General features: G+C 40.5%; 1 protein-coding gene across 2 annotated transcripts in view; it reads left to right on the top strand.

Moving 5' to 3' along the window:
* The window catches only part of Garem1 (GRB2 associated regulator of MAPK1 subtype 1), a 207027-nt gene that overhangs the window by 67995 nt on the left and 113016 nt on the right, over positions 1-26016 (top strand). For both annotated transcript variants that reach the window (XM_004623562.2, XM_004623563.2), the window contains exon 2: positions 3224-3364. In XM_004623562.2, coding sequence (XP_004623619.1) covers positions 3224-3364 — 141 coding nt within the window. The remainder of the gene's footprint in view (positions 1-3223; positions 3365-26016) is intronic.

The raw sequence follows: 26016 nt of genomic DNA, 5'->3' as shown, positions 1-26016 counted from the left end.
AAATAAATGTAATAAATAAAAATAAATAAATATTTTAAAAAAAAAGACTTTTAGAGCTCATTGCATTATTGGTTTGGGAACAAATTGGATGGTTTATGGTTGGCATTGCCAACTTGATCATTACTGCCTTCTCTATTGATTGAAAATGTTCAGAATCTTTTGAGATAGATTTATTGTCATTTTAAAACACAGTTACATCATTAATAATTATTATAATAAAGTTAACATCAAAAATAAGGAAAGATGTTTTCTATGCATAGGAATTAACCTTTTCAGATGTTTTTATTGAGAATTTAAAATTTCTAACCCAGAATTAATGGAATGATTACGTCAACATCTAAAACCATCATTTATGTTTCAAGGAATGGATTTGTCTTTTGAAATAGTTTGCCATCAGTTCAAAGACTGAAAAGGTATTTTAGAAAATCTTAAAATGAAAACAACTTTTATTGTATGCTATATACAGTTAAATTATACTTAATTGATTGATAGGTTTTATAGGAGAACAAAGAAATTGGCAAACTTAAATTGAAAAGCTAATATAGGCTTTTAATATCAAGCATTCTTTCACCAAAAACTTAAGTTTACTATTAAGTTTTGATACCTTTATTTTAGTGATTAAAAGTATAAGCTTTAGAATGCTTATCATTTGAGTTCAGTGAAGCCAAAAATAAAATGGCCTTCACTGGAAGGTGATCACCATCGATCTCCTGACCAAGGCTAGGTCAATCCCTAGAGAGAACCTTTGCTATAGAGATTTTCGACACCTAACAAGATTTTTCTTGGGCTGGAGAGATAGCTCAGTAGAATAAGTGCTTGCCTGGCAAGCGCAAGGGCCTGAGTTCAATCCCCGCTTCTGCAAAAAAAAAAGAAAAAAAGATTCTTCTCATCCTTGGAAAGGTCAAAATTACAGATGGCTTTTTTTCTTTTCTGTACGATTGTATTTATCTTTCGAGTGTTTGACAATCTCAGATCCATTTATTAGTGCTGCGCCTTTGAGTCTCTGTTCTCGTGTGCATATTGCGGTGACTGGAGATGACTTACACAAGCCATGCGTATGGCTCTGTCCATACAGTGAGTGCACAGTCTGCTCACTTTATTGGGCGCTGCTTTGTTAACTAGCCATAATAAGTAAGCTTAAAAAAGAGGAAAAGAGTTTTACAACACTGATTTCCTTTCCTTCCTTGGTGTCTCAAATAATTAGTTGGTTAAATACTTTTCTTTTGATTTATGGCATCCTGGCTGGAGAAGTTGTGTCGAGGCAGCACAGTTTCCCAGGAGTGGCTTAGGACCCAGTGTTGCATTTTGGAACCAACGAAACATAAATTCCATGCTATAATCAGACTTCAAAGTATCAGAAAATGGGACTGTGTCAGGATTTTAAATCCATACTATTGTATCACTCAAAGACTAACATAAGGGAACTAAACAAAAAAAAGGGGATACAGATGAATGTCCATTTTGTATCTGTGTATTCAAAGTGGTTAGGATAGATACATAGTTACATTCTCTTAATGAATAAAGGGATTTGTTCTAATAGTGTTTGTAAATAGGATATCATGTCCGCATCTTGTACAGCAATTAACCACTAGGAAGAATGTATGCAATGTGTTAATTATTGAAACTGTCCTACCAATTTGGTTTGAAACTGTCTCATTGCTATTTGTTTCTCAATAAAATTATGGGAAAATAAAAAAGAAAAATGAACTTTTGCACAAGAAATTTGAATAAAATCTTACCAAAATGCCAAATAAATAAATAAAATAAAATAAAAGGCATTTCCATATTGGAAAAAAAATCAGGTTGTTATATATTATTTATAATACTCAGCTAACATTGTGCCATGGTTACACCTCATATTAATAAGTATGCTTAATGACTGTATGTGACCTATCTGCAATTATTTATAATTTATTTAACTGCTTCCACGTCACTATTTTTGCTATTAAAAATTACAATTACTTGTTTGACCATGAAAAAAAAAAAAACTAACATACATTTTTTTATGGTTGTATTTACTCCTACTATTTTTTAGAAAGGAAGGTGATATGTCAAGAATGTAAGATTGTTAAAAATCTGTATTTTTAGTAAGTTTTCTTTGAAACATTAAAATACTAAAGGAGGGAGGGAAAGAGAGAGGGGCAGGGCAGGGCAGGGGGAGAGGGAGAGGGAGAGAGAGAGAGAGAAAGCCTTGTAATCAGTCTGGCCTAGATTTGAATTCCCATCTGTGAATTTACGTGTTACTTAACATTCTAGACCTTTATTTTTCTCAGTTGTAAAGAAGGAGCAAGATATACTTGCCCCTTCAAAGTTATTGTATGAAATAGTATAGACAATGCGTCTAAGCTGTTCCTACTGTATTATAGACATTACTAAAATGTTATAACTGAAATATAATTTAGATATAATGAAATGTTTGAATAGTGCTTTGCCAAAAATGTGGGAAATATTTTTATGGAACCTATACTGACAGTCCTTGTCCAGTGACTGAGTTCAGTTCCTGAGACTTGGTCTCTAAATGAAAACTTGTATGCAGTACATACATTGTGATACTCGCAGCAAAGATATTCAGGCCAAAAGAAATTCCAACTTACAGGGTCTGGGGAGATGGCTCAGTAGGATAAGCACTTGACTGGCAAATGCAAGGATCTGAGTTCAATCCCCGGTTCCACCAAAAAAAAAAAAAAAAAGAAATTCCAACTTACCATTTTGGTTTTATTTGCATAAAACTTTTACATGCAATACAGTCATGTTTAACAATATAAAACTATAGTATAGTACTGTACACTACAATCAGTAAGCATTATAGTACTATATAAATGAGATGTACTGTACCCGAAAAAAGACATTGAGGTTCTACCAAAAAGATATACAGAATTATACAAAAAATAGATGGCTCATAAGTCAGAGCAGTGCACCTTGGCTATAAGTCCAAACAGTTGTTAAACAGGTAGGTTGTTAAGCATGGAATACCTGTATACAGCTTTCAGCTTGAAATGGGATACTTCTGTTTTTTCACCAACGCAAAGGTGAACTTTATTACTCCCATCTTGGGATATACTGTCAACTTCTCAGTACCAGAAATTGAACTCAGGACCTTGGGCCTCCCAGGCGGGTTCTTATGCCACTGAGCTATCTCCCTGGCTGCCAACGTCTATAGTAGTGAAGTTTTAACTAAGGAAATGTGAATTCTAAATTTCATAAATAAAACTGTGTCTTCCAGGTGAATGCATAGAAGGATTGCGGGAGAATGATTACCTTCTGATTCATTCGTGTCGTCAGTGGACCACCATCACTGCCCATAGTCTGGAAGAGGGCCACTACGTCATTGGGCCAAAGATAGAGATCCCAGTGCATTATGCAGGTAAGATTCCTCTCAAGTGGCAAGATAAGGCAGTGAGAGGAAGGGCACTGGAAGGGTTGAATTTTTCCTTCACAGTAGGTAAACAGACATTGTCTATAAACTAGACCAGGGGTAGCGAATCTATGGCACACATGCCTCACTAGGCTGTTTATATCATTAAAAGCTCTATGAGTTTCACCATCACTGAAACAGACAATGTAGTAGTTTTTTTGGTTTTTGTTTTTGGGTTTTTTTTTTTTTTTTTTTTTTGGCAGAACTAGGGATTGAACTGAGGCCCTTGTGCTTGCCAGGGAAGTGCTTATTCCACTGAGCCATCTCCCCGGCCCACAATGTAGTAGTTTAGAAAGAGAAGAATCAAACACTTTTGTTTGAGTATGGTATCTATCGGTGAAAGCTCAGATCCGTGTTGTCATCCATGTTTCTGACTAATGCAGCTAGATTTATTCATTTACTTATTTTGTTTTTTTGTTTTTTGCGGTACCAGGGATTAAACTCAGGACCCTGCACTTGCCAGGCAAGTGTTTATTCTGCTGAGCTATTTCCCTGGGCCCTTGCAGCTAGATTTATAAGATGAAGCTTTACAAAGACAAAGAACCTCTATGTAGTCTTAAGAGTTAAAATCGATATGAGTTGCCAACCTTTGAGCTTCACATACTTGTGTCCTGTGCAACTTTGTTTACAGCTTCATTGTTGAATGATTGTAATGCAGTGATTTCAACAAGCATTGTTATTTGGTTTTAGAAGTACTGGCCTTTTGTTTACATAAGTTTGTAGAATAGGTTCCTCTTTCCAGATAGGCTTGTGGGACACTGTTCTATGACCCCAATGTTCTAGTTAGGTGATGATCACTGCCCTCTCACCTCAACAATGCCATTTACAGATTTTTATTGAGTACGTTCTATGGCCAGCACTGAATGTAGGATGTACTGTGTATAGCAGTAGATTGAATAAACTTTCAATAGTAGTAGCTTACAAATATGTAGTTTTTTAAAAAGTGTGTTTCCCTACTTTTCATCTGACACTTATTGTTCATTATATCAAAGATCTTAACATTTTCTTCCATTGTTAATTTTTCTAAACTTCTATATAGCAAGGTATTTTAGTCAATTAACTGTTTATTATATAGCTCTAGGCTACCATATTGTTTTTGATTGACCCCCTGTAACACTCACCAAGTTGACCATTCAGACAAGAGCCTACTGTACTCCCACAGTCTGTAGCAGTAGCCTGTGGTTTGTGTTCAGTGAGTGTTTAATGAATGTATGACTGCTCGGGTACCCTTTCTGAGTCCCAGGAGTCTTTAATTCCTGCTCTGACCCAGGGATCACTGAGCTTCTCTTAAAAGTATAAGAGAATTTCTCTATCCTAAAACTTTGTCCTCTAGAAATATATCCCTAGCATTTTTGAGTAGTCTTTATGGAAGACTGGAAACTAAGCTCCAGAAAGGTTGGTGTGCACAGGGTTAGGAAGCAGGCGAAGGGGGCAGGTCTCGCAGTGGTAGGGCACGTGACAGGCACTCTGCGTGCTCAGTCTCTCCTCCGTGTGGTTCTGCAGCAGGTGAGCGCTACGTTACCTTCAAACAGACTCAGACTCTGGCTTCCGCCTTTGTGGAAAACTGAAAAGATGGGTAAATCTCTACATTGCTTCATCCCATGAACAATTTTAGCTCCTCTGCTCTATCCTTCTATTAGTAGAATAAGTTTGTCTTTCCCCACAAACCATCGAGAATAGCTCTGTGAAATCAGTCTTGCCAAAGGAAAGTTTTTGTTTGATCATTTCCTCTCATCTCTTCAGAGACCCTGTACTGCCACTGGATTATTTGCCTTTTTATTTAGGGCCCCCCAGAGTTACAACTTTCTGCTCTGAGGAGGCAACCGTCCAGTCAAGCCAGGTTAGTCAGGTCACTGCTTCCTGAGTTCACTGCCACTTTTCTATTAATTCCATCAGCCCCTCTGCCGTGCTGCTGCTCGGAGTCTAGTTGGATGGGTAGGACAGGACACAACACAAAGGTTCACGACTGCCCTGGTAGAGATTGCTCCTCCTGTTGTACTTATTGGCGGTTACGTTTATTTGACACACATCATTACCTTTTGTTCAGTTACCTCTTCCTGCATGCACACACGCACCTCCCATCATTCTCAGCATTTACTTTTGTATCAGTAGCCATGCAGCTTCCACTGGAAAGAACGTCTTTTCCTGAAACTTAGTCTTTGTTAGAAAGGAGGAAGATGGTACACCTAGTTGGGAAACCAGGCATCGTGTTGCAAAAGATAGATATAGATATAGATATAGATATAGATATAGATATAGATATAGATATAGTATGCTTTTTAGATGAAGTTGATGCACCAAATGAATGTAGACCCTGAAAGATCACATCACTTTACGTTAAAGACAAGAGAACAAATTAAAGAAAGAAAAACTTGGAGCAGGACCAGATGATTTATAACATCATTTGCCATTAGGCAAAATAGAATGCATGGTTGTCGTAGATGTCAATCTAAATTTTCTGAGCTGTCTTCCAGAATGCTTCACCAAGAACCTTAGGTAGGAATTTTGAAATATAAATAGATACTGTGGATTATTTTGTTTCAGGCCCTCACCCTTAAGAGAGTACCAAGAAACTTGCTTTACAAAGAAAAATTTAGTGATTTGCTTGTTTTTTTTTTTTTTAAATGTAATAGTCTAACAGATAAATCTGAGGGAAGTGTGCTGTGATTACACTGGCAAAGTGAGACGCGTGTGTATTGGTGCCATCAATGGAGAGAGGCTTTTGTTTTGTTGCTTGGGGTTGTTTTGAAAGCAGGTCTTGCTGTGTTGCCCAGGGAGGTCTTGAAATCCTGGGCTCAGTCTTCCTGCCGTGGTCTCTAGGGCAGCAGGACAGCTGAGCCCAGCTAGGATGGCATGCACTTTGTTTCCAAGGATATACTTCTTAGGAGTTTCAGCCCTCAGAATAAAGATAGCACCATGGAGACCAAAAAGATCATTTTATGTCTCTAGTTTTATTTGTGCTCTTGTTTTTATTAGTAGAGGAAAGCCTTCATCTAAGTATGTATTAATTCCATATAGAATTTCATCTAGGTTAAGGTTAACTGTCAATTCTTTTTAAAAAATTAACAAACCATTAATAGTTAAATACATCAATATAGTAATAGTAGAGTCCACCACCTTTATAATAATTAAAAAAAAAAAAACTTAGCTGGATTCCTTGTTCTGTCATTGACTGTCTGTATTACTTTGGGCAAGTCACCAGACTCTAAATCTTACTTCCTCATGTGAAAAATAGAGCTAGTTATAGTATCTTTCTCCTAAGGTACCCAGGAAGGTTAAAAGAACTAATTCAAGTGCAACACCTTTCAGAGTGCTTGGCACTTAATAAGAGCTCCATAGATGCTGGTTAGTAGTGATAATCATGAAAGTGATACTAAGAGTGTGTCAAAAGATTTAATTATTTTATTATCTTGCACTATTCATTTCATGCAGGTTGAATTCTTTTTCTGCTCATTGAAGCCAACTGAACATTGATTCAGTTGATACCCATCAAAATTATTTTGGCTACTATTGTTTATTATTATTTTTGTTTTGTTTTGTTAGATTTTTGAGGATGTTGTAAGCCTTACATTTTGAGTATATAGTAATATACTCCTTTATCCAGTTTTGCTGCTGTTATCATCATTTGCCATGTGTGATTTACCTGCCCCACAGGTACGTGCAAACATATACACATTTTTCTTCTGGATTATTTGAGAGTAGACAGCATCCCCTAATACTTCCCTTGGAATCTCCTAAGAACAAGCTATCCTCTTATATAACCACAAAGCTGCTACAAATCCAGGACACTCAATACTTTAATCTGCAATCTGTTCCTATGTTGTCAACTATGCCAAGAGTGTCCTTTATTGCACATTTTCCCTCCAGGACAGCATCCAGTCCAGGGCCACTTACTGTATTTTGCTGTCCCGTCTCCTTTGCCTGCTCTTCTCTGGGGCAATTCCTCGAAGTCTTCAGATTTAGTGACACAGGTGTTTTTGAGGCATACAGGCAGGTCCCTCCACAGAGCGGCTCTTGGCTTTAGCTTCCCTGCTGCTTGGGATGAGGGTCTGGCTCTGCACTTGGGGCTGGGTTGCTGTGTGTGTGATGTGGTGCCCTCAGGAATGACATCGCAGGGCGAGGGAGGTCTCCTTGCCGCCTGTTGATGTGACAGTTTTGATCGCTGGCTTAAACTGTCTGATGTCTTTGCAATCACCATTACTAGGATAATTGGAAAGGATGCTGCAAGCCTCCACCCTGCTCCTCTGGAGCTTCCTGTCCTTCTACTCCGCCCTGCTGAAGCAGTTATAAACGACTTCTGTCAATGTTGATTTTTGTTGTGAAGATGGCAAAGCAGTGCTTTTCTACTTTAGCTGTCTCTTTCCTTCTATTTGTTAGTCTCTGTCCTGCCGTAGACTTTGATGAAAACTAGTCTCTGTCCTTGCTTCTCCACTTACTTACCTGCTGTGATGCGCATGACCAGAGGGATTTAATGTCTTGAGGGAATATACAGTGTGTTAATGTCCTTAATGCTAATTCTCACATTTGGCCATTGGGGCACAAGGTGGCACCTTATGGACTTGCCCTCTTCATTTTTTTCAAGTATGTCCCTGCTTTCTGGCTTAGATATCAGGCATTCTTTTTAGGCAGAGCTGCCACACTGTCCTGTTCCAGAAAGTTCTCCCTTGGTGGCCTTGGCAGACAGAATGTCGTAGAGTTGGGCATTGCACAGCCCAGGCAGCCGCACACAGAAGTTGTTTTCATGCATTTCCTAGAAAGTGGTGAGACTCAGCAGCACTAAGAAATCACAATTGAGAGTGCCTTTTCATAGTCTGTACCAGGGCTGAGGCCATAGCTCAGCAGCATAAGCACCTGCCTGACAAGCACAAGGTCTTGAGTTCAATCCCTGATTTAAAAAAAGAAAAAAAAAAAAAAAAAACTTGCTTTGTGCCAGATTTTCATGAAATCCATCATGTAAGAAAAAAATAACTTCATAGAACTTTGATGAAAACTAAATATGAGGGCTGGTGAGATAGCTCAGCTTAGGTAAGCTCGTGGGCCAGGGTTCGATCCCTGGCTCTGCGTGCTGCACTTGTGAGGGAGTCTGGGCATGGTGGTGCACACCTGTAATCCCAACTCTAGGGAGGCAGAAAACAGGAGGATCCCTGAGTCCGAACTGCGTAGTTAGATCACACACACACACACACACACACACACACACACACAACTAAATATGACTTGAAGTTTATATAGAACTATAAAATAAGCTTCTTACTCTAAATTCTAAAATCATTAAAAATGCTTTGGACAAAGACTTTTCTTGTTCTGGCAAGACACATTCTAATTTTGGGAGTTAAGTTTTCTTGATATAACAGTCAGCCAAGAAAGAGAACATGCTCAGTCAATGTCATGTTTTGCTAACAGTGGAGAAACTGCTCAAAGAAAGGAGCACAGTGTTCAGGAGGCTGCTGCTTTCATACACGTTTTATTCCAAAGGTATCACAGATAAGTTTTTGCTCCATCGTCTAACTTTTCATGGATACTGGAAGGGCAGGGACTTCCTAAGAAGCATATGATCCAGAGCTCAGAATTTTTCTGCATTCTGCACACTCAGAACATCTAACTTCAGCATCGCCTGGAACTTCATCAGTGCTGAAAATTCACCCTGGATGCTGACCCTTCCCCCTCTCTTACCTGACTTGCTGAACAAAAACATGCATTTGAAAAAAATGTTTGAACTTCATACAATTTAATCCTAGCTAAGAGCTCCTAAAGACAAATGGTTTTCATTTTACAGTTCATGTAATTATCAAATTCATTTTGTCTCTGCAGCTCAGAGGAATCAGTGAAGCAAACCTACGTTATCCCCATGAAAGCAAGCCTCATTTCTGTGACACCCCCCCCCCAGCCTCTTAACCCTCATGTATTCATGACTCAACACTTACTTTAAGTCTAATTTGAACTATATTTGGTCCTACAAAGAGCTGGATACTTTGTAGCTTCTGAGATATTTTTGCCCCCTACCCTGTCTCTATGCAATGTAGATTTACCCTAAAAAAAAAATACAAAGATGGTTGATTTCTAATTTGTGTAAATGACCGAGCACTGCACCAGTACATTACGAGTCCTAAATAAGTGATTCCTCTCATGAAAACCAGCAAATAAAATGTGATAAAGACACAGATTTAAAAAATAAATGGATCAAAATGCAACATGTGTGTGTCTGTGGTCCACTAGTTTGCCAAGTAACAGAATTATGAACAGGTTTATGAAAATTGAATCATTTGATGGAATGCTTCCTGTCCTCGTGGATGAACAGATTGCTCTTGAACATGAACATCTGACACGAACTCCAGCCATGTTTAGCTTCTATTTTTAAATCTCATCCTCCTGCAAATCTGGTGAATCTAGCAAGCTGCAGTGATCTCAGTACTTTGCCTCCTAGCTGCCTTAGGTACAGAAATAAGTGACACTCACCCCCAAGGTTGGTGGGAATTGCTTATGCAGGCTTGAGGGCCCTTACTCAGCAAGCACCTGGATTTATATCATAGTGTCTGTTGTTTAAAATGTGGGATATGCAGCATCTGTCCCCTTGGGAAAATTATGGTAATAGGGTACTCACATAACCTTGAATTGTAATTACTGAACAAAAGGAAATGTTGAAACAAGCTAATTTTGTTCTCCTAGGTTGAAGGTTTAATTAGCATGACTCATGGGTTTACAACAATAACTAGTGTTGACATTGTTTTCTATACTTTCTCTGTTTTATAGGATAAAAGTTCTGTGATAAAATGGACAATAACTGAACTTTAAAAGAAAAAAGGTCCAAAGAAGCAGCATAGTACACCAAAGAACATTTATCCCAGTGAGTTTTGCCGTGAATAAATAAGCAACAGCTTAAAAGCAACCATAAATTTTTCATGACTGAGTCTTTAGGTCACAGCAATAACTTCAGTGTGTTTAGTGCTTATTATTTGATGGGCACATTATTCACTAAGCCTTTTGCTTACGTATTTTTTTTTTTAAGATTTATTTAATTATCGGTGTGGTACAGGGCCTCACTATGCAGCTCAGACTCATAGTGATCCTCCTGTCTCAGCCTTTCCAGCCTGGGATTATCGGCCTGCACCATCACGCCTGGTTTCAGGGGCCGGCGCAGGGCTGGCACAGCATGCCATGTCAGGGACCAAACTTGGGTCCTAGTACTTGCCAAGCAGATGATTAGGCCACCAAGATATCTCCCTGGCCCCTAACTTATATATTTCTTCACATAATTTTCACAACTGAAGAGTTTTGTGGTGGTGTTGTCAGCATTTCATAGGAATGCAAATTGGGTTCCAGGATATATAACATTCTTGTGACATTATTACACAACCTCTGAGTTTGAGTTGAACCCAGGTATGTGATCACAGAGCCTGCTTCCCTCACCACAAACCCTTTAAGGCACTAGAATATGGCACTTTCTGTGTGGAAGACATCTACCCATCCTAGAGAAGAGACAGCAGTTCGAATTCACCAGAACATTACTCAGAGAGATTGTTTGCTTTCCAGTTATACGTGGTTGGATTTTGACTGTAGGGAAAAGCTAAGTAGCTGTGTAAGTTTTGAGTGTTTGAGCTATACATGTCATCTGCATGCACATCGCATTCCCATCTCTGAGTAATTACCAGGAAGAAACGGAAGACAGAAGAGCTTCGGGAGGGCCCTTAGGTAGGGAGCGACTACTTATCTGTTGGACCTGAGGTCCTGTAGCAAAGGCGGGAGGCCTGGGGAAAGGGCTGCTGTCACATGCACAGAGGAAAATGGTGACCGTCAACCAGGCAGTCTCAAAGAAAACTGAGGAAAATTAGACTGTGGAGGAGTTTAGAAATGAATGGGAAGTGAGACAGCAGGCAAGGACCAGTTGTTTCTTCTACATTTTTCATATTAAAAGCAAGCCAAGAGAGGACAATGGAATGAAAAGCTTTTTAATATTTTATGTTTAAAGGATAATGCAATATGAAGAGTCTTTCTAAGCTGAGTGAAATGATTCAGAAGAGAAAAAGAAACTAGTTAAGCAACATAATAGCCTTGTGTCGGGAAGATGGTCTCTGCCACCTTTTCTTCAAGATATTGGCTACTCCTCATGGATGGAAAGTGTGATTCTGTCCTCACCCCTCAGAAGGGACCTGGTTATGCTTATAGCAAGTGATAGCGTCTGGGACAGCCCCGTGAAAATGTGGTTGGATTAAAAGGGTGTAACTTTCACAAAGGGTAAAGAAAACCCAGCAAAACTTGTCCAGGTTCTCCTTGGCATTTCCACGTGGCATTCCTTCCTCCTGGGTGTAGTGTAGGACCCCTCCTAGAATGAGGATGTTGCAGGCTACCATTAGACAAGGTTGAGAATTTCATTATGGCCGGCTCTTACACAGAAAGGCAGTGCGATGGGGGAGAGATTATAGTAGTATTCTAAGGTTTATGGGCTGGGTGTGGGAGACAAGGGTTCTGGTTTTTATGGTCTTTCTTGGGAATGAGGAACTCTTAGTTTCTGTAAGAAAAATGGGAGCAGCACAAAGAAGGGCCAGAGAAGGTCAAAAAGTGGCTTTGCTTCCAAGACTCCTCCACTGTCCTTCACATCGGAGTCCTCAGCATGCCCAGGTGCCGTACTTTGTGACATTCTTTTCTGAGTCCTACCGTTCTCTCTCTCCCCCTTTCTCTACTTAATTACTTATATTTTGTAGCTGTTGAACACAGTGTTTGTGATCAGATGAAGGGTAGATGTGTCTTCACACATTATTGTTCAATCTCATACTTTAATTCAAAACAAAGATGAAATTATATCTGCCTTTGGTAGAAGAAGGAAGTGTGTCACCAGCCTTCAGCTTTGGTATACCTGGTATCACTTCTCATTTTTTTAATAACTCAAGGAAATTTTAATATAAATGATATTCCTAAAGAGATAATACTAGAGAATTATTTTTTATTTTGTCAGTTGTGGTACTGCTGTTGTGTTTATAGTAGAAAACATCTTCATCTCTAGAGATGTACAGAATTATGGGTAAAATATTTATAATTGGTAAAATAACAAAAACAGATACAAATAGATGGTTATCTGGTGAATGGTTAAAATTGTTAAAACCAGGTAACAATTGGGTATTCATTTCCCTAATTTTCTGTATGTTAGGAAACTTCTGTAATAAAAAGGGAAAAACTGACTCAATTACATGGCAACTGAGAGCGAAGTTAATTGTGTAGTGGAACTCTTACGTGATCATCCCAACTGAAGCCTTCCATCTTCAGGCCTATTTATAGCCTTTCATTTCACACAGAGCAGGGGTGCCCTTGGTCACTGGGTTGTTTTGTTTCAGTATTGCATGTTCGTGGAAGCAGTACAGTAAAGGTGGACTTATAAAGAAATGATTTGGTTGTGCCATATGGACTCCCTGTAGCCTAGGCTTTCTATGAAGATGGGATTGCCCCAGGTGTACCTGCTTCCCAAGGCCTGCCCCTGTGCTTAAGGGTTAAAGGTGGGTGAATATACAGGGAAATAAGAGAGAAATGAACTTTGAAAATTTTTCTTTTTAAGAGCTTTATAGGATTATGGCAAGGAGGCATATAAACAAATAAGTTAGAAAATTATTTGATGTCATACCTTGCTTTTCATGGTTGTTTTATAAAGTTTCTAGCATTACTTTCCTGAAAACTTCAAAATACCTTGACTACCATTTTCGCATTTTGACTCTTTATCCTTACGACTCATGTAAACCATACACAAAATCTACAGAAACCAAACCTGGGATGAAAAAGAACACAACTCTGGCAAAAAAGTTAATTGTGTAGTGGAACTCTTACATGATCATCCCAACTGAAGCCTTCCATCTTCAGGCCTAAAGTTCAAATATGGCTGCGGGATTCGATTTCTTTTTTACTTCTGCTAGGCGCTGAATGGAAAGTCAGTGTTTGAAAGAGCTAACTTCAATTCAAGTATCATCTAACCTTTGAGACAATGTGATTAACAGGTGGAAAGTTTGAACAAGCACCAATGGCCACACTGTTAGGGAATGTTTGTAGTGTACAAACATTGGAAATGTGCTTGTGTCATGTCGTAATTTGATTTTCATACTGGATTTGTACCTCTGAGTAGTGTGGTCTTTGAAAAGGTTCTTTTTGGCTTTTAGGGATTGCTTTGAGCTTTTCCTCTTCATGGAAAACAGACTCATTCATGCATTCCAAAGCAAATTTTCTTTTATCTTTTTTTTTGCAGTACCGCAGATTGAACTCAGGACCCTGCGCTTGCCAGGCAAGTGCTTATTCTATTGAGCTATCTCCCCAGCCCCCAAAATGGATTTTGATGCTAATAAAACTTTCTGACGTCTCTCCACTCCATCTCTTAGGATCAGAACTGCTTGCCTTCATGGCTTCTTAGCCAGAGAACTCAGGTGCTGGCTTTCTGTTAAGACTTGACCCATCTGAGTAGTTGCTTAGCATACCGTAACAGAAAAACAACATGCCTGGCATACTGTGCAAACCGCCTGCGCCTTGAGGTGGGAGGACAGGTGACTCAGGCTCTCCCATGTTGATTGTTAGGAAGGTGCATTATTACCCAGTGCCTTCAGCTCATCCGAACTGGCTTACAGAACACACAGGGTTTTAAGCAGGTCAGGCCAGTGAGGGTAAGACAAGAAAGCAAACACAAAGCTCTTATTGTCTAAATGTTAAAAGTCACTGTAGTTAACAGAAGAGGGGTGGTCACTTAGACATCTGAAATAGTCTGCTGCTCCGTCATGATTCTGCATTCCGTAAGCTGTAGTACCCAGTGGTGTCTGTGTTGTTGCTTAGTCTCAGCCTTTCTCCACTTATGGAACAAGATGCCTAGTGTGGGATGCCAGTGCCCTGTCCACCTCAGCCCCATACCCTTGCCCCAGAGACACTGTGGGCCCAGTCTGGCCTTATTTCTGCACCCCTAAGCAAGATCCTGCTTTCACCCGATGCTGCTTTCCTCCTGCAGTTGGTTTGCGGTGTGATCATCAGAGCACTCCTTTTGGGTTCAACTCTGTTGATTTTCTAACTGGCATGGACTTCCCAGAGGTGCTCACTGGGTAGATGCCAATTGTGGTTTGACACTGAGCCCCGCATGCTGTTCAATAGACACCCTTCCTTCACCTAGCAGCCCAGACTCCTAACTGCTCTCTAGGCTCAGCCCTGTCTCATTGTAGAGGGCTCACCTCTGTTACTCTGTGGCTGTGGAATCCTACCTCAAGTGTGACTTTCCTTAAGATGTTTTTCCCAGTTTCCATGCCATAGAGATGCAGCTCTCCTCCTTCCTTGTCCATATCCTTGTGACTGCCTGATTCCTGATTCTCCCCTTCCTGTAGGAATCCAGACAGTAATAGCTCAAAGGAGACATTGGATTATAAGCAACAGTGAAATCAAGTAAACAGCTTGTGATACAGATCTGAAGAAGTAAGGTCAGAGATCTGGCTTGGAGCACAGACCTGGGATTTGAATTCCAAGCCAAATACTAAGCCCCTGGGATCTCTGTGCCCTGGAGAGTCCTGCACAGAATCTGTGTTCTAAAGAGATGGCAGGGCAAACTCCTTCCTCTACAGCGGGACCCCGAGACAGTAGGAAGCTGCAGGTAAGAAAACCAGCTAGAAGGTCGTTGAATAGAGCTGATGGAAGGTAATGAATACCTGAGCTAAGCTGTTTGGAGAGATGCATGACAAGTAGATATTGATGTCTGGACATAAGGAATAAGGAAACAGAAGAATAGAAATCTGAGCATATTGTGCTTCTTTGTCCAATTATTAAAGAAACAGATCTCCCTCCCTCAATTGCTTCCTTCCCTCCCCATCTCCTCTCCCTCTCTCTCTCTCTCTCCCCCTCTTTCTTTTCCTCTTCCTTTTCTCCTCCCTCTGAGACAAAGGCACTTGCTTGTGTACACTTTGCGTGGTGGCTTTATTACTAACATTACCTTTGTTGCTGAAATGCTGTTTCCCCTTAAAATGTATTTTGCTAGCAAGATCAAAGCGTCCAAACGCTTCCTAATCATGGAATAAGAAAGTAAAGATTTACATTGCCTTTGAAAGTCCTTTGAGATCTTTTAGGATGTATAGGGCCTTCTACTAGAAGTTTCTGATTGTCTCAGATGCAAGACTCCAGAATATCTGGCCCTGCCTGAAACAGCAGAGTTAGGAGTTCCATAGGAAAGTATATTTGGAGTAAAAGATCAGATGATAGAGAAAAAGTATTGTACAAGGCTCAGACTTTAAAAGATTAATATCGTAAAGATTTGATAATTTCACTGAAATTTGGCAATTGTTTATTTCCTACATCTAGCAGTTGTTCATTCTGTGTGTCAGAATCTAGGACCATGATGAAGTGTATAAAATATGATTGTATACTTTGATGCAATGACAAAGAAATCCTTCTATGAAGGGAATAGACCCACTTGTTATGGTCAAAAATACACTGTTACGACATAATTCCTAACACTCTTACTACTTCCTTACTTTGTTTCACTGGCTTAAAACCAGATTGCAAGTTGTGCCCGCTTTCCTGGCCCTGAGTATTTGGCAAAGTCTAGAGACAAAATGTTGATTTGTTACACTGGAGAAGGGGTAGCCATTCTAGCTTGGTAAAAGCCAAGGACTCTGGCAGACGCCCTGCAGCGAGCAGGACAGCTGCCCCAGCCAGCAAGTCACCCAGCTCCCAAATGTCAGAGTCACCAAGGTAGAAAAAGATCCAGATGATAAATATTATAATAAACATTATCATCATTATTAATATACAAATACTATCATCTTTATTATTACAGTAATCAGTTTTATATTCTACTTATTAAAGATTCTGTTTGGAAGACAGTGTCTAGAAAATCAGCGTCAGACTTAATTTCTGAAACATAACCACTTACTGCCCAGACTTAAAAACAAAACAAGCAAAAATGTTCCACCGATTGTGAATCCACAGCACTTTCTACACACCCTGCCAGAGACTGACAGTAACTATGTGTCACAGCGGAAGAATTCAGGGGGCAGCGGTGGAGCAGCCCTTCAGTTGCAAAGCTTTGTTTATCTGCCTAAACTATCCTGCCTTTTTTCTTCTTCCTTTATTTTAAATAAGACTGAATCTGTAAAAGCTGAGAACAGACTTAACAGAATTAAAACAGCAAACCAGGTATACCTGCTCCTAATTGCAGTACACATTTATATGGTGCGTAGTTTTTCGAAGTTGTAAAATTCAGAATCTCACCTGTGCCTGTGTGCAACTGAGCAGGTTCTGGGGACCCCTTTTCCTGTTCCTTCCATCTCCTCCAAATGTCTCACTATTGACCCCTCTCCTCCTGATAATTTTCCTTTCCTCCCTGCATTGTAACAGCAGTGAGATTTTGGTTTTTGCTTTTAAGTTCAAGCAAGTGCCTAGAGAGCCTAATACAAGGAGGGGCAGCAACACTGGGGCTGCTTTACTGATCTACTTTGGTATCAGTTGAGTAGCTAAATATCTCCAGTGGACTGACTGGGCAGTGTGCAGAGCAGAGGAATTGGTGACAGTTAAGGCCCCCCGAGCGAGCAGCCCGGGAGCACCTACCCTATGGCAGCTGAGCCAGTGCATTACAGATCACTGTTAAGTCACTTAAGTTAGAAACTCTCCTTTCTAGATAAGGAAATGAAGACTTAGGTTCTCCACTCAGTGGCTGGTGGCTGAGATTGGAGCCCCAAGCAACCAACCTAGTTGCAGAGCCTGAGCACTCAATCTGGAGCCCACCCTAGGTAGTGACCAGGTCTCAGAGTTCTTATAAACCTTCTGGGCTTGGACTGCCCCTGTAAGCACTGGGGTTAGTCTCATAATGTTACATTTGTGTTTTAGAGGTAACTCTTTGGCAGCAGGTGGGAATGGCCACCTGTGACTAGCACATTGAGTAAGGAGATCGGAAGGAGTGAATAATAATACACCCATTGTTCCTTGGTGTCAGCACCAGAGAACCTGTCTGGGAGTCTCTGGGCAGGCACATGAATCCTGAGAAGAGAGATGATACAACATCAGGCCTGAGAAAGCCCCTGACTGAGGTCATAGTCGTCCTTTCTGTTTTTCCACCTCTCCCTGCCCTTCACACCCTTGCTGCTCAAAGGCTCACAGGCAGTGGGAAAGGCCCACAGAGGCAGTGCTTTCTGATCCTCCTCCCTCCTGTTCTAGTACTGTGTGGCAAGTTATTGACGTTCCAAAGGTGCAAGCAGGCTTGACAAGGAGCCCAGCTTCTGTGTGTGTGAAAAGCCCATTTCTGGACTTAGAGCACAGTGGTGGAAACTGACAGACTGCAGACCTGAAAGCTGAGATACAGAATTCCTGACTTCAGCTGAACACACACACAGACAAATGAGAATCCCTTTCCTACACCATAGAAGCAAATTCAGACGATACTTTTCCCTACTGCAAGAACCATGAAGAAATGATCTTCTCATGCGTATGGTGGCTCTGGCAGGTTCCCCAGCGATAGCCATCCAGCGTGTTGCCTTTGGAGTGATGCTGGGCTCTGTCTTCACCTTCGGCTGCTGGACGGTGCCACACAAGTTCTCAGATGCTCAAGCGTCAGGATCTACTTAGGATCCACTGCGTGGTTCCTGGCAAAGACTGAAGTTCATCCCCTTCTCCTGTGGCTTTAGGCAGTGATAGCAAACCCCTTAGAGACTGAGTGCCCAACGGCAACGCAGACCCGCTTCTCCCAGAGGGCCAGCATTGCAATTAAACCTGAATATTGAGGTTTTCATTTAGAAAAAAGTCTTTTGTCTTAAAAGAAAAACACAATAACAGAGCTTTCGATGAGACAGACAGCCCTCTCCAGCTGTAGGTTTGCCCTCTCTGGCTTAAGGCTTAAGACAACAGCACCACCACAGAACTAATGCTGTTACAATCAGAAGCAAGATCAAGGTTCCCACTTTCACCTCTACCCTTCTGTGGCCTGACAACTCGTGCTTTCTTCTCAGCTACAAAAAATATTGTAGCAGGGCTGGTGAGATATCTGAGTGGTCCAAGCACATGCCTGACAAGTGCAAGGACCCGGGTTCAATCCTCAGTACTGCATGCCGTGCCAGCCACGCGCTGAGCTGGCCACCGAAACCGGGCACCGTCGTGCACACCTATAATCCCAACATCGGGGAGGCTGAGACAGAAGGATCACTACAAGTCCAAGCTGTGTAGTGAGACCCTATACCAAATAAATTTATTTAAAAATATTTAAAAAGAAAGATTAGTAGCACAACAATGATGTAGAAGGGAGGTTTGTTTTTCTATTACAGCCCCTTCTTACATAGGTTGCCTTTATGTGTTTTAACTTTACCATTTATAAAATGAAGATAATGATGCCTATGTCAGCCAGGTGTGGTGGTGCATTCCTGTAATCCCAACATTCAGGAGGCTAAAGCAGCAGGTTTACCATGAGTTTGAGGCCATCTTGGGCTACACAGTGAGTTCAAGGCCAGCCTGAACTACATAGCAAGATCCTCCCTCAAAACCCAATAACAATAATAATAATAATAAAATACCTATTCCATGCCCTTGTCATGACTAAATGATAACTTAGATGCATATTTGGCATATTCTAAGCACCATAACTTCTCTACTAATATTTTAAAAATATATTTATATTTTAATTAATACAGAGTAATGTATATTGATGGGATTAAGTGTGACCTTTCAATATGTGTATACAATTTATAATGACCAGATTAGGTATTAGTATATCTGTCACTGCAAACATTTATCATTTATTTGTGTTAGGTCATTTAAAATCCTCTGTACCAGTTACTTTGAAATATTAATTTTTATCAAGGCTAGCTATCCTAGAGTGGTCAAATAGCTCAGTGGATTAAAGTGTGTGCAAGCAGGCACAGAGACTGGGGTTCAATCCCCAGGCCTGCTGTGCCAGACCTGCCCCCAGGGCACACTGACTGTGTGGTGACACGCACCTGTAATGCCAACTCTTGGGAGGCTGTAAACAGGTGGATCACTATGAGTCCAATGTGGTAGTGAGACCCTCAACACCCTGTAGACCCTTCCCTAAACTTTTCTTTTCTTTTCTTTTCTTTTCTTTTCTTTTCTTTTCTTTTGTGGAACTGGGGATTGAGCTCAGGCCCTTGTGCTTGCCAGGCAAGTACTTATTCTACTGAGCCATCTCCCTGGCCCTTCCCTAAAATTAAAAACAACAACAACAACAAAGGCTAGCTATCCTGCTGTGCCATGGAAGTTACTCCTACTTCTTTAAGGTAAAGTTTTTAGCTCCTACATATAATTGAAACTGTGGTATTTGTTTTGTGCTTGACTTTCCTCACTTAGCATAGTATCCTTCAATTCCATTTGTACTGCTGAAAAATGAAAAAGAACTTTATTCTTTTTTAAAGAAATATTTCTTTATTTGGTATAGTTGCTCACTACACAGCTCAGACTCATAGTGATCCTCCTGTCTCAGCCTCCCCAGAGCTGGGGTTACAGGTGTGCACCACCACATGTGGTACTGGGGATCCAACTCAGGTCTTGCACTTGCCAGGTAGACTCTTAGGCCACCGGGCAATCTCCTCAGCCCCTTTGTTCTTTTTTATGGCTACTGCATGGGAACTTGCCAGAATTATAATACTGCAGAGAGCTTCTTAATAGTTCCTGCAACAGAGAGACAGACAGATAGACATCACGTGTTCTCTGTGCATTCATCACTGACAGACAGCCAGGTTGACTCCATATCTTGGTTGTGAATGGTGCTGCAATAAACAAGCCAGTGCAGATTTTTCTTCCACATTCTGATTGCAGTGTCCTTGCAGTGTGCCCAGCGTGGGATTAGAGGATCATGTGGTAGTTGTTTGTAGTTCTTTTGAGAAACCTCCATACTGTTTTCCATAATGGCTGTTCTAGTTTACATTCCTAGGGACGGGGTATGGGAGTTCCCCTTGCTCCACACCCTGACTGTGTTGCTATTATTTTGTGGTAGATGTAGTAAGACAGAAAAATAAATGAGACTTTAACAATAAAAAGGAGAGAAAATATTACACTATTTGAAAATTATATAACATTTTCACTAGAAAATCAAGAATTCAAGTCATTATGAGCATCCAACTATAATTAACATCTGAATTTAGTGGCCTGATATAAGATTATAAAAGTCAATATTTTCCTAATATGCTCAAAAGCAAAAAGCAACCAAATCTTAAATATAATTTTCACAAAGGAATACAGAGCAGCATCCAGGTCCTTGTTTATTATATAGAATCTTTGATTTGATTTAAATGGAGATAGTTAAACCTTGAGAGGACAATTATCTAGTAAGACAGTTATTCTATGATGATGGTATATAAAACCTGTTAAATGCTATATATAGATTTACTTACATATGTAATGATTTGTCACACCTTCACATGGATGTTATTAAAGGTTGGCTCTAAAAATCTATTTTCAGATAATCTGATTAACCTGTGCCATATTTTCAGTTCAGCTGTTTTCCTGAATGCAATACGGCAGGATAAATCCATTTTCATAAGGTTGTGGCCAAGAATGTTTCTCAAATTCAATTAAGTCCATGCAGAGTATCTGTTAAAAATTAGGGCTCCTGGTAGGCCATGTGTAGCAGCACAGCATGTAACAGTGGAGATTGCAGAAGAGAAAGTGACATTTGAGTTTTTTATGAAGACCCCTGCAACATGAAAGTCTTACTTTCTTATGCTCATAGGAAGTTAGTATTGAATGCTGACAAAATCTGCTTGCTTACTTACTGTACAAAGTAGATGTACAAAAAAAAGAGAAGAAGATGTACACTGGACAGAAGAACCAGGCATGTTCCATTATCTTTTATCATCTATTCAATAATGGAATCAATTCCGAATTAGTCCATCAACTTCCAACAATTGCCTTCAATCAAATAAATTCCAGTTTCACTGCATATGGCCGGGTAAAATAGCTAGCAGGGCACTGTTCTATCAGCAGGAGACCTAATTCAAGGAAAAGAACACTTCTGTTGGCAGCTTTAGAATAGATTAGATTTCCGCCTCTATAACCTCAAAAACTATCTATCTTTTCTTAGCCTCAGTTTCCAAATTTTAAAAATTCTCGTAACACCCCTTAGGTTCTTTCATTTATACTTGTATTTTCCTCAGTTTATACATATGCCAGGTACATAGTAGGTATTTAAATGACCAAATAAGTGAATACATAGTACGTAAATTCCCATCATAAGTCTTATTCACCATACAGAATTTTCATTTCTGTCATTATTCAGGCATTTTCCTTTTGCTCTATTTTGTGCTCTTCTTCCTTGCCTTATCACTTTGATGTGCATGTGTCTCTAAAGGTGCTACTTAAAGCAAATGCAAATTTTAGTAGTTTTAGTTGGAGCCATATGATTTTGGCAGAATCTAAGAAGGGTTCTAGCCCAAGAGCTCATCTATGTGATTGAAATCAACTTGGCTTGAACTAGAGGTAGAACATTAACATATAAATATATGTCAACAAGGGAAAGATAACTTGAAGGAAGGCTGAAGAGGTGTCACTGATCCAAGAACCCATAAACTTGTATCTAGAAAAATCATCCTGAAAATTAAAGGAAGCACTCTAATTATTATACAGAACAAGAAGTGGAGAGGCGTGTAATGACTGAACACAGTGTAAAAAGTTGGCTAGCTGCCCAGAGAGGAATTTATGACCACAGTGTGACCTCATTTCGCCTTCAGCAGTGTCACCTTCCTAACATCTACCTGAATGTTACTCGTGTCTATGAGAACCATGCTTGGAACATTTGATAGGAAATACGCCTTGTGAATGCCAGGCTTATGGTCTTGGTTGAAAGCTGAAGCATTTCCCACCTGAGAACTCAGGAAGTCACTGCTCTGTTGTTTGTGACAGCTGCTGAAATCACATGCCAAGTTTTGAGCCCTCAATATATTTGCAAAATGAAATCTCAAAGTGTGTTTTTTGATGCTAAATGTTTTGTTTTCATGGTTCTCTTAAGGGGGAAGGAGTATGTCATTTTTCTTAAGTGGGAAGGAGTATGATTTTTTTTAAATATCATAATACTATTATTTATAAATATAATAGTATTATATTTTAAAAACTGATTTACAAAAATAATTTTGAGACTTCCATAAACTGACACCACTGACTGCAAACCCAGGCCACTGTGAAGCAGATGATGGAAAATTACCAGGCTCATTTCTCTAGAGGTTGAAATAAAGTCCTGATGCCTCATAGTGACCAACCTTAGTAATTTTCTCCTGGAAATACTTGCAGGCAGCTAGAGCATATTGTGTGACAGCTGTTCCATTTCTCCTGCTTTATTTTCAGATGGTTTTGCTTGCAAAGGTGTCTGTGAAGACCTGAAAATTCCATTTGACTTAGAAGTCTTCTAAGAGCATTTTTAGGAAAATGTAAAGGAAAAGGAAATGCAGCTTTTATTATTATTATTATTATTTAGGACAGGGTCTACAGGGTCTCACTACGTAGATTGGACTCGTAGTGATTCTCCTGTTTTCAGCCTCCCAAGCGCTGGGATTACAGGTACACACCACCAGGTTCAGTGTTAATCGCTGTCTCGGCGCACCTTGGGGGTGGAGCCAGCATGGTATGCCAGGGATTGAACCCTGGCCACTGCACTCTGCCTAAGCAAATGCTTTAGTCCGCTGAGCTATCTAGCTGGTCCACTTTTTTTTTTTTTTTTATAATTTCTGCAAACCAGGTGGTGATCATCAGTAGGTTGTTAGACAGAGAAAGTCCTGCACATTACACATCACTTCACACTTGTTTCTACCAATTAAAAAAAAAAAAAAAAAGGAGGCTCCTATTTCTAGGAGCACTTGGCCGAGGACACAAGGAAGCAGGAAGTTCCATTATCTGTCTTCCCTTTGATTCATTCCCCCAAAGACCGTGTTGGCTGCTGGTAGAATGTTCTGGATTTTGAGTTCTGCACAGTCCGGTTTCCTGTATCGTAGGACATGAACTTTCATGAACTAGAATCCAGCTCTCTTTTCCTTGGTAGTTGATTCAGTTCAGTCAGGCTGCTATAATAAAAATGCCATAGTCTGCAGTGGTGCCTCAATTTTCAAGCTTAATTTGTTTTCCAAGTGTGGAGAAGGTGGCGGCATTTGTGTTTGGGCGGGGAAGATGGCCATGACGATGTTTGTCACCTGGTGCAGGCTTTTGTGAAGGGAAGCAAAATTTTGGCCAGTACTTTTGTTTGTGATCCAAACTGTTTGTGAGCAGAAGCATCCGTGCAGTGAGGTATTACTGTATTTCTCAGTGCTCTGCAAGCCTGCGAAGTCCTAGACCAGGAGATGAACAAATTCAGTGACTAATGAGGGTCACTTCTCGTTCATAAATGGTGCCAGCTGCTACATCCTCACATGGTAAAAAAGTGAGGATCTCTCTGGGGTCTCTGGTATAAGGACATTCATCCAATTAATGAGGATTCCATAGCACCCTCCTAACGTGACCACCTTCCACAGGCCCCAGTTTTACCACATTAGAGATTAAGTTTTAAGCTGTGAATTTGGGAATTATGGTTTAAAGCAGTGGTAAGAAGAAGTCTGCCTCCACAAATGGTACCTGATTTTTATCTACTGGTACATAGGTAATATTTCCTTTTATTAAAATATCCACAAAAAAATTGAGTTTTGACATTATAAGCATAAAACAAGATTATTTTCAAGTTGATACAGCAATTTTATGAACCCTTTCCAGGTAAGCTATTTTGCTAATTACTTAAAAATATTCAGATTTATCCACTGTAGAGAAAGATGGAGAGATACAGCAATGATGCTTTTAAACCTGCATACAAACTAGGGAGAGTGGTCCATACATGAAAAGCAATGTGGGACATGTTCTTTCAGATGTCTGCTATGGTCATGTCTTTTGTGAAGGGAATTGGTGTAAGAGCAATGAGAGGAACGAGGGGGAAAGGGGAGAGACCTGTGAAGTACTAAAATGAAACTGGGAGCTGCCATGTTCCCTACTGAATAAACTGCACACACTCAATTTGCTACATCATCTGTCGTGTCCTGCTTTTTCCCCTGAAATTACTGTGGGCTGCCATGTTGGTGTGGCACTTCTGACCTCTTGCCCCATTTCCTGGTAGAGCCAGCCCAAGCCAAATCTAGTTGCCAGCTAGCTGACAAGGCCAGTTTAACCAGTATTCCCAGCCTTGTTGACATTGCAACACCTGCACTAGAAAGCTCTGTGGTTGCTGTTTCTGGTGGTGAGACAGGAGTCAGGTGTGGACCTTCACAGGGTGGAACCTGGCCCTCTCTGATGACTCACTGGGTGGCTCTCTTGGGCGGCCATTGTCAGTGCCCTCTTGCTGAGAGGTTGCTGGGCCCCAGGAGTGGAGCTCCCAGGACTCTCCTAAGACTGGCGGCACTCCAGGTGGGGCCTTGTGTGCTGCCCTCAAAAAAACAGTGGAATTGGGTGTATATTTCTTCTAAACTGACTGTTTAGTGTTGCCTTTCTCAGAAATAAGAACCAGGGTTCTTTTATCAAGGAATAATGTGCATCACTACAACATATTGCATGTTAAATTAGAGAAGAGATTGTGTTCTATATGTAGGTTTGTGATGTAGACCACTTAAAGGGTGATTTAGATGTAATTTGCTTCATTAATACATGGTAATGTTAGTGGCAATAAATGTTCCTTGTGTCTGCACAAACACACACACACACAAACACACACACACACGTGAAAGGATTCTCACCAAGATGTTAGTACTGCTCATCTCTAGAGAGTGGAGTTTCATCTAAAGTTTAAAATAAAGCCACTTAAGCCCCCTCTTCAGTGCTGTTTCTTTATGTGTGACCTCCTTAACCAAACCTCCACTCCGTAGCTCCACCTCCCACTTCCTTCTTAGCTCACTGAGGCCCAGCATTTGTTCTTTTAATTTTACTAGAACAATCTCTAAGATTCTCAGTGTGTCTTCCTGTCTTTGAGTAATGGGCCATTTCTAGCCCCTGCCTTGCTTGAGACTATCATTCATAAATTTCTCTGTGACATTCTAAACCTGGAAGCTGTTAAAACACCCCATTCATTATGTTCCCGACTGCCCTCCAAGCCCTCTTACTCAGGGTCACCCACCCTTGGGGCCTGGTGCCACCAACCAGCCATCCCTGGGCCGCACCTCTCCCTCCCGGAGACATGGCTGCAGGAATGTCCAACTCAGCTGAGTACAGCTCTCTCCAGACTTACTGCCCACCCTAAACCTGCTCTTCTTCCTGCATCCTGTTTGGTGGCATCAGCGCCCAAGTCAGAAATCTGGGAGTCTTCCCACGACTTCCTCCCCCACATCCTGTGATGAAAAGTCTAGCTGATTGTATCTTCTCTGCATATCAAATGCGCCTTTAAAAACAAACATATTTCTGCTGCCCTAATTGAAACACTTTATTTTTTTTACTTAGAGCAGCCTTTTAACTGCCTTTGGCTTTGCTCTCCTAAATCTTACTAACAACAGAATTGTTGGGAGGCCCTCAGTATCTGAAACACACAGGATTGTACATCTGCCTGCCTTATAGCTTCAGCTTAGATCCTTTCATGGATCTCCAGGCCAAGAGAAAGTCCAGGCACCTCATACTGACCAAGAACAGACCCCGATCTGAGCACTCTGGGTGCTTCCCCGAACATGCTGTGT

This window comes from Octodon degus, unplaced genomic scaffold (assembly GCF_000260255.1).
Source record: "Octodon degus isolate 3935 unplaced genomic scaffold, OctDeg1.0 scaffold00003, whole genome shotgun sequence".
NCBI lineage: Eukaryota > Metazoa > Chordata > Mammalia > Rodentia > Octodontidae > Octodon > Octodon degus.
Note: the sequence above shows the minus strand (reverse complement) of the source record. Positions and strands in the feature narration are given on the sequence as shown.